Raw genomic sequence first — 14,031 nt, 5'->3', positions numbered from 1 at the left:
TACATTGGACGGCGCGGCGCCGCTAATCAAGCGGCCTAATGACATAGAATCGCTTGCCAATTAGAAGCGGCGCGATCAGCAATAAAATCTACCACTACACTACACTATCCAACTCCTCAGCGCAGATGCTCCCTGCAAAAGGAGCACAAGAGGAAAACACTTAAAAGTTGATTTGCACACATTTTTATGCTCTGCCAGTTGATGAGATGTTTTCATGGCAGATGAAACGAAACGACCGATATGCTAGGGTATCAAGAGCTTTCCAAACCGCACATTTGTTTGCTTTTCATTATGTCGCCAATTTGGAGGGCGGCTTCTCTGTCTCAGACTTTGCGAACTTTCGAGAGCGCACAATTTTGGCAGTGGTAGAAGCGAAACGGTAATACCCTCGACTGTGAATGCCCAAGCAAATTTACGCTTCGCACCAAGCCGGCACTGGGGAGGAACAGCTAGCTGGATATACCGATACAGTATCCAATATACCCCACCCGCCTGCTGGTCTCGACAAGCACAAGCCAGAAACTGTTTGCACTGCTGCGGGAATGAGGGAATATGGGTAGGGGAGGTGCCATCGCCAATAAGATTGCAAGCCGCATAAATACATTTTGGTTCCCATTTGAGCAACAAGAAGGAGGAAGGTATTTTCATCATAACGGTTGAATGTTGAATGCTGGCTGATGACAACTTATCAAGATTTGGGGACAGTTAGCGATCAAATTGATTTGAAGAATAAGCCAAAATTTCCGTTTCCGCACTTTGCATACCTGCCCACCTGCCCGCCCGTCCACCACTCACCAGTTGACGGGAAACGGCTGCCCATTCTCTCTCTTCTTTTACACACGCAGACACACGTACACACATGACTGATGTGCAACGGTTTTTATGCTGGTGTTGTTCTTGCCTTGTGCTTTTCTCCTCATTTGCTGTTAGAGAGGCTGCTGCTGCAGCGCTCTCTCTCGCTCTCTCTCTTTCTGACTTACTCCATCCTCCCAGTTGAGACTCTCTTTTGCACACACAAACACACACACCGTCTCACAGAAACTGGGCGCATTTAAACGGTAAACATCATGAATGCATTTGGAAAGTGGTTGTGGTTCGTGGTGTTTGCATTTTGCATTTCTTCGCATTCTTTCTCTGTCCGCTGCCCGCTGCTGCTGCTGCTGCTGCTGATGATGCTTCTGCAGCAAAAGAAGAAGTAAAAAAAAGAACAACAGCAACGGTAATACAGACCGAAGACGGGGTTTTCATTTCTGAGAATTGATTGGCCGTCGCGTCGCGTACTCCACACGCCACTGCCGCTGCCGCTGCCTCAGCCTCATCCAGTCTTAATTTCTTGCTGCATTCCTTTGGATTCTGTACCGCTGCAGCAGCACCAGCACCAGCAACAGGTGCTGCTGGTGCCTTCTGCTGCTGCTGCTGCTGCTGCTGCTGGGTCCATTGCGATTGTGATTAAATAACGTTTGTTGGCGGGCGTTGGCGTCGTTGTCCTGATCGTTCGTTTGCTTCATTAACCTCAACATGTTCAAGGTATATTAATATTTATATTTAAGGTAATTCCACAACAGTTGCATATTTCCTCCTCAGTTTATCGTTCTGTAAAATCAACCCAAAGGAAAGAAATATCCTCTCTGAGATCAAGCACACATTTCTACTCCTCGGCGTGCTCTTCTCTTTCAAATCCACTACTAGTCCCACCTCTCCAAGCATCACTCTTCGCACTCTCCGCTCTCCACTCCTCGTCGCTTGTCGCCGCACAAGCTCTGTTCTCATTCCCATTCCTCGCATGCGCAGTCCACTTTTGAATTTGGCATCATCAACAGCAGCAGCGCAGCCGCTGCCGCTGCTTCTGTCTCTGCTTCTGCCTCTGCCTCTGCCTCTGCCTCTGCCTTGGCCTCGACAAGTCGCGCCGGACGTCGGACGTCGCCATTCGCTGTCGCAGTTGTTCTCTCATTTCTTTCTTCCCACTTGGCGTGTAAACTATCGCCATTGCCTGTTTCTATGACAGGCATTGGCACACTTTGCCTCTCCCCAACCCCATTCATCTCTCTCTCTCTCTCTCTCTCTGCCATTGCTTCTGTTGCTGTCATCATTGTAATTCCTCAACGCACTTGCCTCTGCTCTGTCGCTGCTGCTGCTGCTGCTGCTGCTGCAGGTAGTTCTTATTGGCATTGCTGGTGCCTTCTCCCCTGCGTCGCCGCATCCTCTGCCGCCGAGTGCCCATTTGGCTAAGTCGACTATTTAACTATTTTTGCCATTTGGCTCGATAAGCTCTCAAGATGCTGCTCCATTTGGCTGTACGCGACATTTGTCTCTGATTTTTCTCTGATTTTATTTTACGGCGCGTTGTCGGCATCCCGCCCCCCCCCACCCCCACGAAACTCAATTGACTTGTGCCACCTGTGACTCGAATCAGGGCCCTCGCCACCGTCGCATCGTGACCCAGAAGCAAATGAAGCTGAGTGTGCCCAGACACTGTCATTGTTGTTGTTGTTGTTGTTGCTGTTGTCGCCGTAGAGCTAATGCCGATGCTAATTTGTGTCCATTATGGGGTTAGTGGGGCCCGTTTCGTTCCCCAGACAAGATTGATGGCAGTCGGGGCCACTTGTGGCATGGCTCTGCGGTTCATTCTGTCACCTGCAATTACCATTTGGTGACCCCGACACTCGTTTAACTGATGGAGCAAAGATTGCTGCAAGTCTGGAGCAAAGTTAATTTTTGGAGGACATTCAGTGGCCTCCCATTTGTCAGCTGCTCCTGAGTTTTGGGTGGCGTTCGATTCGGTATTTGGTGACCCCGACGGCAGCTTTGCCTCGATGTGGGTTGTGCACTGAATACACAATCGACTTCACTTGCAGCCCCCACAGATGGCGCAGATGCTTCAGCGCTGGCAATGGCAATGCCGTTGGCTAATGGAACCGAAGAACTGGGCAATGGCAATGGGAATGGGATTGGGATTCGCAGACTGACACTCAGACTGAGACTCGAACTGGGAACTGGGGACTGGGGACTGGCAGTTGTTATGTGGTTATCTGGCCAATGCCATATAAGTCGAGAAATGCGCAGTTAGGCAATCAATGGCCAACGATCCAGCGACGCGTCGCCTCTTGGGCACCGATTGTGGCAGAGGGAATCGCAAACAGCCATCGGAATCCGCAATGGCACTGCCACAGCCACAGCCAACAGACTGTCTCTGGCTGTGGCATAGAAGCTCTAGGCTGTGGCAACGTGTGTGTTATGATTGGCAACGGTTTGTTGCTTGGCTGCTTGGCTGCTTGGATTGGTGGTCTGAGGTGCCGCCACCGCCGCCGCCACCGCCGCCGCCACCGCCGCCGCTTCAGACTGTGACCAGCCGGCGGAGCAAATACCGTTTTGCTGAATAAATACGCACACAAAAGCACAGAGTGCAGAATGTGGCTGCACCCGGGGATACCCTCTAGCCGCTGGCAGTGGAGAAGCTTCGACAAACAGCCTCCAGGCTGGAGCATACCCGCTGGGCATCGGGCAGTAGCCGCTGACATTGATGTTGCTGATGCGACGGCAGTTGGAATGCGTTTAGTCCACCGCTCCAGCCCCGTTGCCCCGCCCCGCACCGCACCGCCCCGCCCCGCCCAGCAGCGATATGTCCGCTTGTGGCAAATGCGAGGAATGTTAATGCAGCCACCGACATCGCCGCGGTGACAAGATGCGGCAGGAATGGGGACAAACATTTACCTAATCCATTTCCAATGTGGCCTGCTCCCGATGCTGGTTCTCTCGTTGTCTGGCTCTTCTTTTAATGGCTATAAACTAATCCTACTTAGAGCTAATGGCCAAGACCGGTGCGGAGGGCGTCCCCGTGGCCACTCTCTTGGCGCGCGGCTTCTCGGGCAGGAAGTAGCCCAGGCTGCAGAGGAAGGTGACGAGGCCGAGCAGTGACCAGAAGACGGTGTCGCAGCTGGTGAAGAGCAGGCGACCGAGCAGATTGCTGCCAACCACGGCCCCGAGGCGGCCCATCATCATGATGAAGCACATGCCCATGGCGTTGATGTGCGTGGGATAGAACTCCATGGCAATGGTGCTCACCAGACCGCCGCAGTTGCCAATGGCCATGACCACGGTCAGGGCGATGACCACCAGCGCGAACTGCTCCACGAAGTGCAAGCCCACCAGGCAGATCATGGTCAGAGCCATCCAGCCCACTGCAAGATACAAACGCTGTGAAAACACGTCCTGCAGGAAGGACTCTCCAGAGACTCACTCAACAGATTCCGCTTGCCCGTGTAGTCGATGATGTAGGCGAACACCAAGTAGATCCCCGTGAACGAGGCTCCAATGATGATCATCACCTGGTAGGTGTTGGTGTCCACGTCCACGGCACACAGCTGTGCGGCGTCCACTGCCGTGCCGTTGCCTGGCCTCTGGGCATCGAACTCGGACAGCACGCGGCAGAGGAGCGTCGGGGCGCCCCCTCGGGCGCCCAGCTCGTCGAGGATGGTGGGGAACCACATGAATATGCCCTGGGCCATGCTGTAGATGAGGAACTGGATCGTGCAAATGTTCAGCGTGTGCACCAGGCGGGAGCGGTAGAAGAGCGGCACCGTCTGGCGCCAGACGAGGCGCACGGCGTCGCAGAACCCGTGGACATCCGCCAGACTGGCACCGCCGCTCTCCAGGCCGATCGCTCGAACCGGATACTCGGAGGGGGGCTGGCGCCTGTTCTGGCTGAAGATGAGTCGCAGCGTCTCGAGGGCTGCCTCGCCCTGGCCCTGCACCAGCATGTACTTGGGCGTCTCGGGCAGCGTGGAGAGGCCCACGAGGGCCAGCAGCGAGATGGACACGTTGGCGATGAGCAGCACTCGCCACGAGGAGAAGCGCATGCCCAGGACCACTGTCTCAATGCGCAGCGGCAGAATGCCAATGGCCATGGCTAAGACGGGAGAGAGAGAGAGAGAGAGAGTGCCATTAGATGAGAGATAAAGAGAGAGAGAGCTGCACTCACCTGGCGCAAAGATCATGGACAGGCAGAGGAAGCCCGAGAGGAGCGTCACATGCCTCACCCGCGATCCATTGCCATGGAACTCGCCGCACAAGCTGAAGACACACGCCTGGCCGCCGGAGATGAAGAAGCCCGTGAGGAAGCGGAACACAATCAGCATCCAAATGCTCACCGAGAAGCCCGAGATGATCGAGCAAACGGCGGCCAGAAGGAGCGCATACCGGAGCGTCGTCACCCTGCCCCAAGTGTCCGCCAGGAAGCCCATGGCATGGGAGCTGAGCACGACGCCCAGGAAGCCCGCCGACGCCAGGATGCCCTGCTGGTCGAGCGTGGGCTGGAGGTCGCACTTCATTTGGTTCATGATCAGGCTGACGCCCATGATCTCCACCATCACGGCCATGAAGCAGAGGCCACAGATGAGCAGCAGCTTGTAGTGGAAGCGGCCGACACCCGTCAGCGTGATGGCCTCCTCGAAGCTGTGCGGCTTGGGCGACGGCGGCGGCTTCTCCCGTCCTTCACCTGCAATCAAATCACATCAAAGTCAGTCTTCGGTCGGCTTTTGGTGTCAATCCAAGGCAATTTGCATAATTGGCAGTGAATTTAGCTGAAATGCCGCCACTGTGGCTGCTCAGTTGGCTGGACACGATGGCGGGGAAAGCTTCGCAGGCGAAGCAGGACGAAACCTCCGAGGACAATGTGCGCCTGCCCAAGGAGGAGGAACAACAGTCGGCAGCTGCCGCCTTTTTCGAGTCGAAAACCTTTCGCCTGATCTCCATCTTCCTGTACTTGGGCGGCATCAGTGGCCTGGGCATGGTGCTGGCCCTCTACTACCTAATGTTCTTCGACTCCAGCATGCCGGACATTCATCTCAAGTTTCCCGTGTCCATTGGCGGCCATCCAGTGCAGAAAGTGCACGAGTACCAATGACCCAAGGTGAGTCCGCGTACGGGGCCTGGGCGGCCGTGGGGCGGCGGCTAATTGGATTTGCCAAAAGCCACAGACAGACACAACGAGCACTCTCGACTGTGCTGCTACCCTGGAAGCTACCCTCTCAAGTGCCAAAAAGTTCACTCAGTTTTGGTGGCTAAATTTTGTCATGGGTTTGTCATGGGTTTCCTCACTGAACTCCAACACATTTCGGTGCTGCGCGGTATTGCGGTGCCGCAGCGAACCTCCGCTTGATGACGCTAATGAAAAATCAAACCAGGTCAAGTGGCTGCCACAGCGTGGGGCACGTGATGACGAATCTTATTAGCAAGGGCCCGGCCAAGCCAAGACGCTCACCCACCGACCCACCGACCCTCCGACCCACCGAGCCACCGAATTTGGCCCAAAGAAACCGCAAAACAACCGAGCGGAAAGCGACCAAAATCCCCCGCACCGAGTGTCTGTGTGGTTCGAGCCATCGGCCGGCCAGTTGGGCGCTTCAGTATGCCACCAGAGCTTCTTGCGTGGCTTCGGTTCGCGCGCTTCGAAAGTCTGCCTCGCCTCGCCTCGCCACGCCATGTCCGGCCCATCGATGATGTCCAATCTGGCTTCGGTCGTCAAGGAGGCCAGCGATGAGGAGATCCAAGTGCCCAAGTCCGATGACTTCTTCGAGTCGAAGGCCTTCCGGCTGCTCACCCTGATCCTCTACATGGGCGGGGTCAGCGGCATGGGCCTCACCCTGGCCGTGTATTATCTCTTCATTTGGGACTCGCGCATGCCGCCGCTGCCCGTGTTCAAGCACACGCATCCCATTGGCTAGGACTGAATCCTCGACTGCCTCGACTGCCTCGACTCGTCATCATCGTCCACATTAGTGACCAAGATTGGGTGAGTCTGGGGGGTGGTTCCGCCCCCTGGGGTGGGCTTAGTTGGTGCTCGGGGGTCTGATATCAAAAGTTGTCAGCAACGCACAAAATTAATCCGCTTTGCCGCGTTTGTTGGGCCCCTAAATCCCAGAGTTGGGCGGGACGACAGTTAGTCCGATTTTGATTTAATCGCCGGAGACCATCAAATCAGTAACAGAATCGCCGCACGGCGAGCCGGGCCAAGCAGTCCGTCAAGAGTCCGTGCACAATGGCTGCGACTAGGACAGCGACGGCGTCCACCGCCAGTGGTGCTCCAATCGCTCTTGCCAATCTGGCCAAGATTGTGAACATCATCGAGTCGAATGTGCGGCCAGACGAGGAGGAGGAGCAGCAGCAGCAGCAGCTGGAGGCCTCCAAGGTGTCCGCCAGCAGCAGCAGCAGCAGCGTTCGGCTGGCCAGCAGCAGTGCACCCCGGAGGAGCGCCTGTTCGTATGTGCCCAAGTCGCCGCAGCTGGAGGAGATCTTCTTTGCCAAGCCCAGCTGCACGGAGCGCTTTGCCCGCTACTTCATCATCGTCATCTACATTTGTGGCCTGTGCTGTCTGGGCTTCTTCCTGTCCATCTACCACATCTTCTTCTGGGACTCGCGCATGCCGCCCGTCTTCAAGGGCCAGAAGAAGGGTCCAGCCTTTGGCTAGACTTGCCAGCGACTGGGCTCTCTCACGCGACCAACTCCATTCTGAAGAGGAACTTCGCTTTGGTAAGCCCAAACCTGCAGGGAGAGTGGCCATCATGCCATAGGGAACTCTTCCCTAATTTCAAGTTCAACTCGGAGTTTGCATTGAAATTCTACCGAAGTTATAGCCAATTATTTCAATGAGTTTCCTGGCAAAGTTCCCTCTCTTAGGCGGGAGTATCCGTATCCCTCATCTGGGGTGTCATTTCCCCCCTTGGGGCTACTTCTATGCGTACATTTCTCGGTGTGTCTCGCAGCTTTTGTCGGTACATAAATACATAAATACATACATATTTATGTACATATTTATGTACATAAGTGAGCAGAGAGATAAACCAAATTGTTGCCTCCAAGGGTGCACTGTGCAAAAGGCAGGTGGGGTGATGGTGCCGGTGCCGGTGCCGGTGCTGTGCTGTGCTGTGGGGTGGCCCATCAGTTTCGAGGCCAGCAATGGAAGGCTCCCTCACCTGGCCAACGACAACGAGCGAAACTCCTTGAGGGCGACTGTGCAACAATGCAAAATGTGTGTTGTGTGTGTGCATTCCAGTGTGCCTGTGTGTGTGTGGCCTACATCTTGGCCAACTTGACGAATACTTATGTATGGTACTTACAGTCGTGGTCAAAACAATAGGCACAACCAACTACACCTGGGAGCATCTCCATCTCTAGCTGTTAGAGCTTCCCGAGCTGACAGTTATGAGTGGGCATAAATATCGCTAAATATTCGAAGCCAGCGCACCTAATCGCTTGCCCACAAGTGTCTGTGCATGTATGTATGTATGTGCGGCTCTGTGTGCGAGTGGTGCACAGCTTATACAACAAAATCAATGGCCAACATTGCAATCGCTTGGTGTCCGTGTTCACCCCCGTCACCCCCTCTCCATGTGCCATCTCCTCCTCCGCCACGCCACTCTGTTCGTTCTCGTGCCTGCGCTCGCTCGATTCTCGACCGCTCTGCTGGCTCGCTCGGCGACTGCAGCCGATGCCGAACGCTGTCCTAGTGACCCAGTTGCAGTTCGTTCACCCCCCTCGGTGGCCGAAAGCCTAGAGCCCGGAACAGAGACTGCGACCGACACCGACACCGATGCCGATGCCAAGCCCGAACCCGAACCCGAACCGAGCGCCAGGCAACGAAAACGAAGGTGTGCCAGGGGGAGGGGCGGCTGAAGCGAAAGTTTTTGGCGAGCCGAGAGCAGCGAACAAAAAGCAGCAACAAAAACCTCGGTAAAGCCGATGCGGTAGGCGTCCTTCGAAGCACCTGCGAAGGTTGCCAGCCACAGCCACAGCCACTATCGGCTCCACTGCGGAGGGATGGGAGTGGAGTGCAAGGGGCATGATTGCGCCTACAAATTGTACATTTTGCAGGCTGATTGACTGACGGGCTCACTGGGTGAATGATTGATTCAAGCGAGATGCCATCCAGCCGCGCAATTTCATTTCCGCAAGCACTGACTCATGGGGCGGGGGGCACCGTACCGCACTTGACACACAAAGCGACGCAGCAACAGCAACAGTGAGGGAGAGACGTGCCGACGTGCCCCCACAATGGATGCGGTTTTGTTTGTGGAATTCCAGCTGCCAGCGGCGTGCGCCAGCATTGCAGCCCGAAACAAAAACAACAGGGAGAGAGCGAGAGGTGGAGACTGACTCCTACGCCGCTAAAGCTACGGTACAGTGCAGCAGCAGCAGCAGCAGCAGCAGCAGCAGAGCAGCAGCAGCAGAGCAGCAGCAGCAGCATATTGTGTTCCGCACAAAAATGCAAATGAGATTCGGCTGGCATTGGCGAAGGGTGAGATGGAGAGGAGAGCGGGCAAGCGCAAACAGGCATTTTATGAATGAAATTAAATGCGAGGGCGACTGAGGATCGCAAATGAAGCGCCAAGCGAACAACAGCTCAAGCCGAAGCGAAGCTGAAGGCAAGGCCATGATGACACGAAGGCCAGAGAGAGAGAGAGAGTGAGCACGAACACGAAGCTCCTGCGCTGGCAGGCAGGCTGCTGTGCTGTGCTGTGCTGTGGGTCTCTGCCTGCCTGCTGCTCGCTGCTCCTCTGCCGTTTGGAGCTTTTTGGCGACGTCGTCGTCGTCATTTCACTTGCATACGCTCGACGCGTCGGTTCGAACTTCGAATACAGTTTTTTGCACGCTGTGTGTGCGCGCTGCCGCTCTTGGGCGCCCCCTCTGAAACAGTCTTTTTTTTGTACTCTTGCCGCGACGCGTCCCCCCTACCAGCAAGAACCAAACAACAAGCGAAACGTCAACAAGAATATTGCATTTAAACAACAACAGTTAGACTAACGGTCACTGCCAAACAGGAAGCCGAAAACGAAAACGAAAACAAAAACGACACAAAATTAACACAAAGCAAAGGGCTGAAACATATCAGGAGACAAGGAAAGATTAGGAAACAAGGAGAGTAAGAGGAACAGCAGCATAGAATCAAACGGAACTCCAATCAAAGAAACTTCAATCAAAATGAACTCGAAAGTGAACTCGCTGGAGGAGAAAGTGAAGCTGCCGCCCACAGAGACAATAAGTCGCTGCTATCAGCCGCAGCAGAGCAACCGTAAGGTCATCCGCATCCTAACCGTCGCCGTTTACGTTCTCTGCGTCTCGCTGGCGGCCATCATGCTCTCGCTCTACTACATATTCATATGGGATCCGACCATCCGGCCGTTTGTTACCAAGGCCAATCACTGCGGTAAGACGGGATCGCTGAGGTGATGGTGTGGGCCAAGCCCAATCAAGCCGAACGCAACCCAAATCGAATCCTTATTAACTCACTTCGATACACCGAGTATCGAGCCAATTTGCGTTGTGGTCAACAGCCCAGCCCGGACATTGTGGCTTTAATCAAACTGTGACATGGCCCGAATCGGCACCAGGATGGCCATTATCGATGGGGTTGGATGGCTTCTCAGTGCCCCCAAAAGCGGAAGGGCGTGAAAGTTGCACACATTTTACCGCCTCTGCTCCTTCGCTTTTTGTAAATCAACTTGAAATTAGGTCAATGGGGGGTGTCATGCACACGAGCACCAAGTGCCACCCACCCACCTACCCACCAGTCACACACACACACACACACACACACACACACACACACACACACACACACACAAAAGGGTGCAGTTTTCCCGTGTCTGTGTGTGCACTCTCATTTGCAGTTTGCAGTTCAATAAATCTAATTCGGAGCAAATTAACACAGAGCAACTCTCAGCCAAATAAATGATAAATTATATCTGGGCTAAATTCAATTTTCAGACCAACAGCCAGAGGGCTGCGGCAGCGTGCTGCAGGGCAACTTCTAAACAAAACCAAAGCACAATTTCCTGACCTGCCCCACACGGACAGTGACTGTACATGCATATGCATGTGTGTGTGTGTGTGTGTGTGACCTACTATGACCAACTACAACTATCATGTTGGCTGGCAAACAAACGGACACTATCTCATTTCCTGATTCCGTATCCCCATCGACGAGGGTTATGGATAAATGGTAAACAGAAAACGGGAAATTAGCATCAGACTTAGGGAGCATTCAATTATCCCCTGGTGGGTTGAAAGTGAAAGGCAGAAAGGCAGAAAGGCTCTAAGAAAGAGCTAAAAACAAACCGAAATATTTAATTAAGCATTTGGGTAGCTAAAACATTAAAAGATGACACCTTTTGGGCACTACCAAAGAGTAATACTCGAGAACTTGGCATAGATTTGCTTTTTAGACTTTAATTATTCCAAATTGACTCACAAATTGCCATTTCCGTTGCAGATAAAATTGTGATACCCGAGAAAATAGCAATTCGGCTACTAAACTCATCGGAAGTCACCGCGGAGCAGTTCTACAAGCACATCCTCGAGCAGTATCGCATCCACAACCATCTGCAGCAGCAGCGGCAGCAGTTCCTGCAGAAGCAGCACATCCAGCTGCAGCAGCTGGAGGCGAGCAATCGCTTCCAGGAGATCTTTGCCACGGCCACCATCATTCAGGCCCATCCGCATCCCCATCCCCGGGAGCCGCTCAAGAAGCCCCAACTCGTCCCCTCGACCAACAACAACAACAACAACAACAACAACAACAACAACAGCAGCAGTGGCAGCAGCGATCTGGGAGCCTTCCGCATGGAGCCGCCTGCCGCGCAGCCATCCAACATGGAGGAGTTGGTTAAGGGCGCCACCACTGGCCATCATCTGCCCATGGTGCTGGACACCTCGCCGCCGGCGGACAGCTCCGGCATTGGGCACATAAAGCGGAAGACGCATCGCGGCCACTACAAGCACCATCGGGCACGTGCCGGCGGCTCCAAGAAGCTGCTCTCCAGCTCCATGTCGAGTTCCGCCACCGCCAGCACCACGTCTGCGTTCGAGCAGCCGCCGGCCACGGCTGCCGCGCTCGTGCCCCATGGCTACATGGACACACCGCTGAATCCGGCGGCCGGGACCATAGTGCAGCAGCCGCAGCTGCAGCTGTACACCTCGATGCCGATACCATTGATACTCAGCCCCAGCGAGGAGAAGCGCCCCTCCCACCACGCCCACAATCATGCGCATGGCGAGCGTCGAGGTGGGGCGCAGGCACGCAAGAGGACAACCACCGCCTCCGTTTCCGGCTACGACTCCCAGACCTACCTCAACCCGTTCCTCACCGGCGAGCTAATCTTCGAGAAGTAAACACGCCGTCGCTGCTGCTCGGACCACATTAACTTCCTGGTTCTACTCCATTTTTTGTACACGCTTGCGGACACAAACACTCAATATGCCACACAAAACTTATAGAGCGTGGACGCCCATCGCACCTATCAAAACTTCTGAAATAGTCGAACGTGCTACAAGGAGAGAATCCTATACCATATAGAGGATGTTATATTAATGTTAACGATAGTGGAAGCCATAATAGTTTCGATGTAACACACACACACACGACCATAAGGACACGCGCATCATACGGGACCCACTTCAGTAGTCGATCGATCGAAGATCTCACCAGCAGCGGCCAGCTCCAGCTCCAGCTCAAGGCTCAAGGCTCACCAGCAAAAACTCACCCCACCTAGGACACTGCTTCCAGGCAGCTAGCGAATGCTACTCCAATACTACAATAAATAGCTACATTTAGAGAGTACAGTACCCACAAAACACTAGATAATACACCCTTCACCCTAACCCACATAAAGATAAAGGAGACAAAACGAAAAGATCATACAAAACGCACCCAACTTCACCCCACGCGAAGCGGGTTCTGCTTTGGCAGCACCTTTCAGATTGATTGTGAATCGTATGCCCCAAAGCCACATTCTAGTCGTTCCGGCTTTAACCTCACACGGAAAATACTCCACGACATATTTGCATTACCCAAAAGCCCAACAAGTTATATCATAAACGTATTTACATATATAACCGTTTACGGACGTGACTGTTCTACGCATATAATACCCATAACCACACACAGCACTCGAGACGAGAAAGACGAACTGCAGCCGCATCCAAAGACACGAGAATTGAACTCACTCAGCAATAGCGAAGCAACTACTATTCAAGTGCATACCGATATAGAATTGAAACTGTAACTGAATCTATACACATACATTCATATATGTATACCTTATATATCTTATATTGTATGTATACCAAACCAAACCAAACCAAAAACAAATATAAAACTACAATAAAAAGTCATTTTGGCAATAATAAAGCATAGCAATCCAAAAGGTAACAAAATATACTTGCAACTCTATTCCTTAAGGAACAGATCACGGAATCTTTGGTAAGAATTTCACAACAACAAAAAAAACCACTAAATCTTTTAAAGTTTTTCGCACTTTGCTGAAATCTTTCTGTTTTGGATCTTTCTCGAGGCAAACTGTCACAAATCTCGCTTTGATGGCTCTGCCATAAGGTTCTTGCAACACTTTAGCACAAAGTATTTCATCAGAGCAGCTAATTTTCTCACCGAACTCGCGCTCACAGTCGATCACATAGGCAGGATTATCCATAGTCCGCCTGGTTGCAGAATAGATGCTGAACGCCAAGGATAATGCGGATGACCGACAGAGCGCACGGTCTGCACACAACTGATGAGCGCGAAGAGTTTTGGGTTTTAAGTACGAGCATGTCCGGGTATCTGGCCCGTACGTGCCGCAGAGTCGCAAAGTCCGATTGAAATTGCGATCTGTAAAGCCGCCCGTCTATTCCCCCAGCACTTGTGCACACAAGAGCCCATAAAGTGGAGACGAACACAGAAATAAACCAAGAGGGAGAGCTGTAAATCTTCAATGACCTGCAAAAGTGGCTGCTAACGCCACGTAATCTGCAAAAGTCGGCATCATCGGGGGTGTGTAAAAGTTCTTTGGTGGGACAACAACAAAGGCAAAGACAGCGGAGATAGAACTAGCGCACATCAGACAGATTGGAGATTCTTCCACTGCTTGCGAGTCCGATCTAATATTTAGACGCGGGAAATGATGGACTGGACCTGGACTTCCTACTGCTGCAAGCCGCAGCAGAAGCGCTGGAGCCACCGGACCAGGGTACAGTGCGTAG

The 14,031-nt window shown here is 53.2% G+C and overlaps 3 protein-coding genes across 5 annotated transcripts; 2 read left to right on the top strand and 1 right to left on the bottom strand.

The window, feature by feature from the left end:
* Positions 1–3,792: 3,792 nt before the first annotated feature.
* On the bottom strand, positions 3,793–13,617 carry LOC117903276 (synaptic vesicle 2-related protein). Its single transcript, XM_034815178.1, has 4 exons — positions 13,442–13,617; positions 4,979–5,494; positions 4,238–4,906; positions 3,793–4,178 (listed from the first exon to the last, which is right to left on the bottom strand). The coding sequence occupies exons 1-4, from the start codon at positions 13,482–13,484 to the stop codon at positions 3,793–3,795; spliced, it is 1,614 nt and encodes a 537-aa protein (XP_034671069.1). The 5' UTR covers positions 13,485–13,617.
* On the top strand, positions 5,588–5,902 carry LOC117903906. Its single transcript, XM_034816412.1, has one exon. The coding sequence runs from the start codon at positions 5,621–5,623 to the stop codon at positions 5,900–5,902; it is 282 nt and encodes a 93-aa protein (XP_034672303.1). The 5' UTR covers positions 5,588–5,620.
* Positions 5,884–12,611, top strand: LOC117903904 (G-box-binding factor). Of its 3 annotated transcripts, none has more exons than XM_034816410.1 (2): positions 5,884–5,908; positions 11,267–12,611. In XM_034816410.1, exons 1-2 carry the CDS (start codon positions 5,899–5,901, stop codon positions 12,163–12,165), a joined length of 909 nt encoding a protein of 302 aa, XP_034672301.1. In that variant the 5' UTR covers positions 5,884–5,898; the 3' UTR covers positions 12,166–12,611. The 3 variants fall into 3 exon arrangements, 2 of the variants coding, with proteins under 2 accessions (XP_034672301.1, XP_034672299.1); XR_004649541.1 differs by lacking the exon at positions 5,884–5,908 and adding an exon at positions 6,429–6,790 and having other exon boundaries at positions 11,267–11,404; XM_034816408.1 differs by lacking the exon at positions 5,884–5,908 and adding an exon at positions 9,961–10,201.
* Positions 13,618–14,031: the final 414 nt, after the last annotated feature.

This window comes from Drosophila subobscura, chromosome A, assembly GCF_008121235.1.
Source record: "Drosophila subobscura isolate 14011-0131.10 chromosome A, UCBerk_Dsub_1.0, whole genome shotgun sequence".
NCBI classification, from domain to species: domain Eukaryota; kingdom Metazoa; phylum Arthropoda; class Insecta; order Diptera; family Drosophilidae; genus Drosophila; species Drosophila subobscura.
This window is presented reverse-complemented; position numbering and strand designations above follow the sequence as displayed.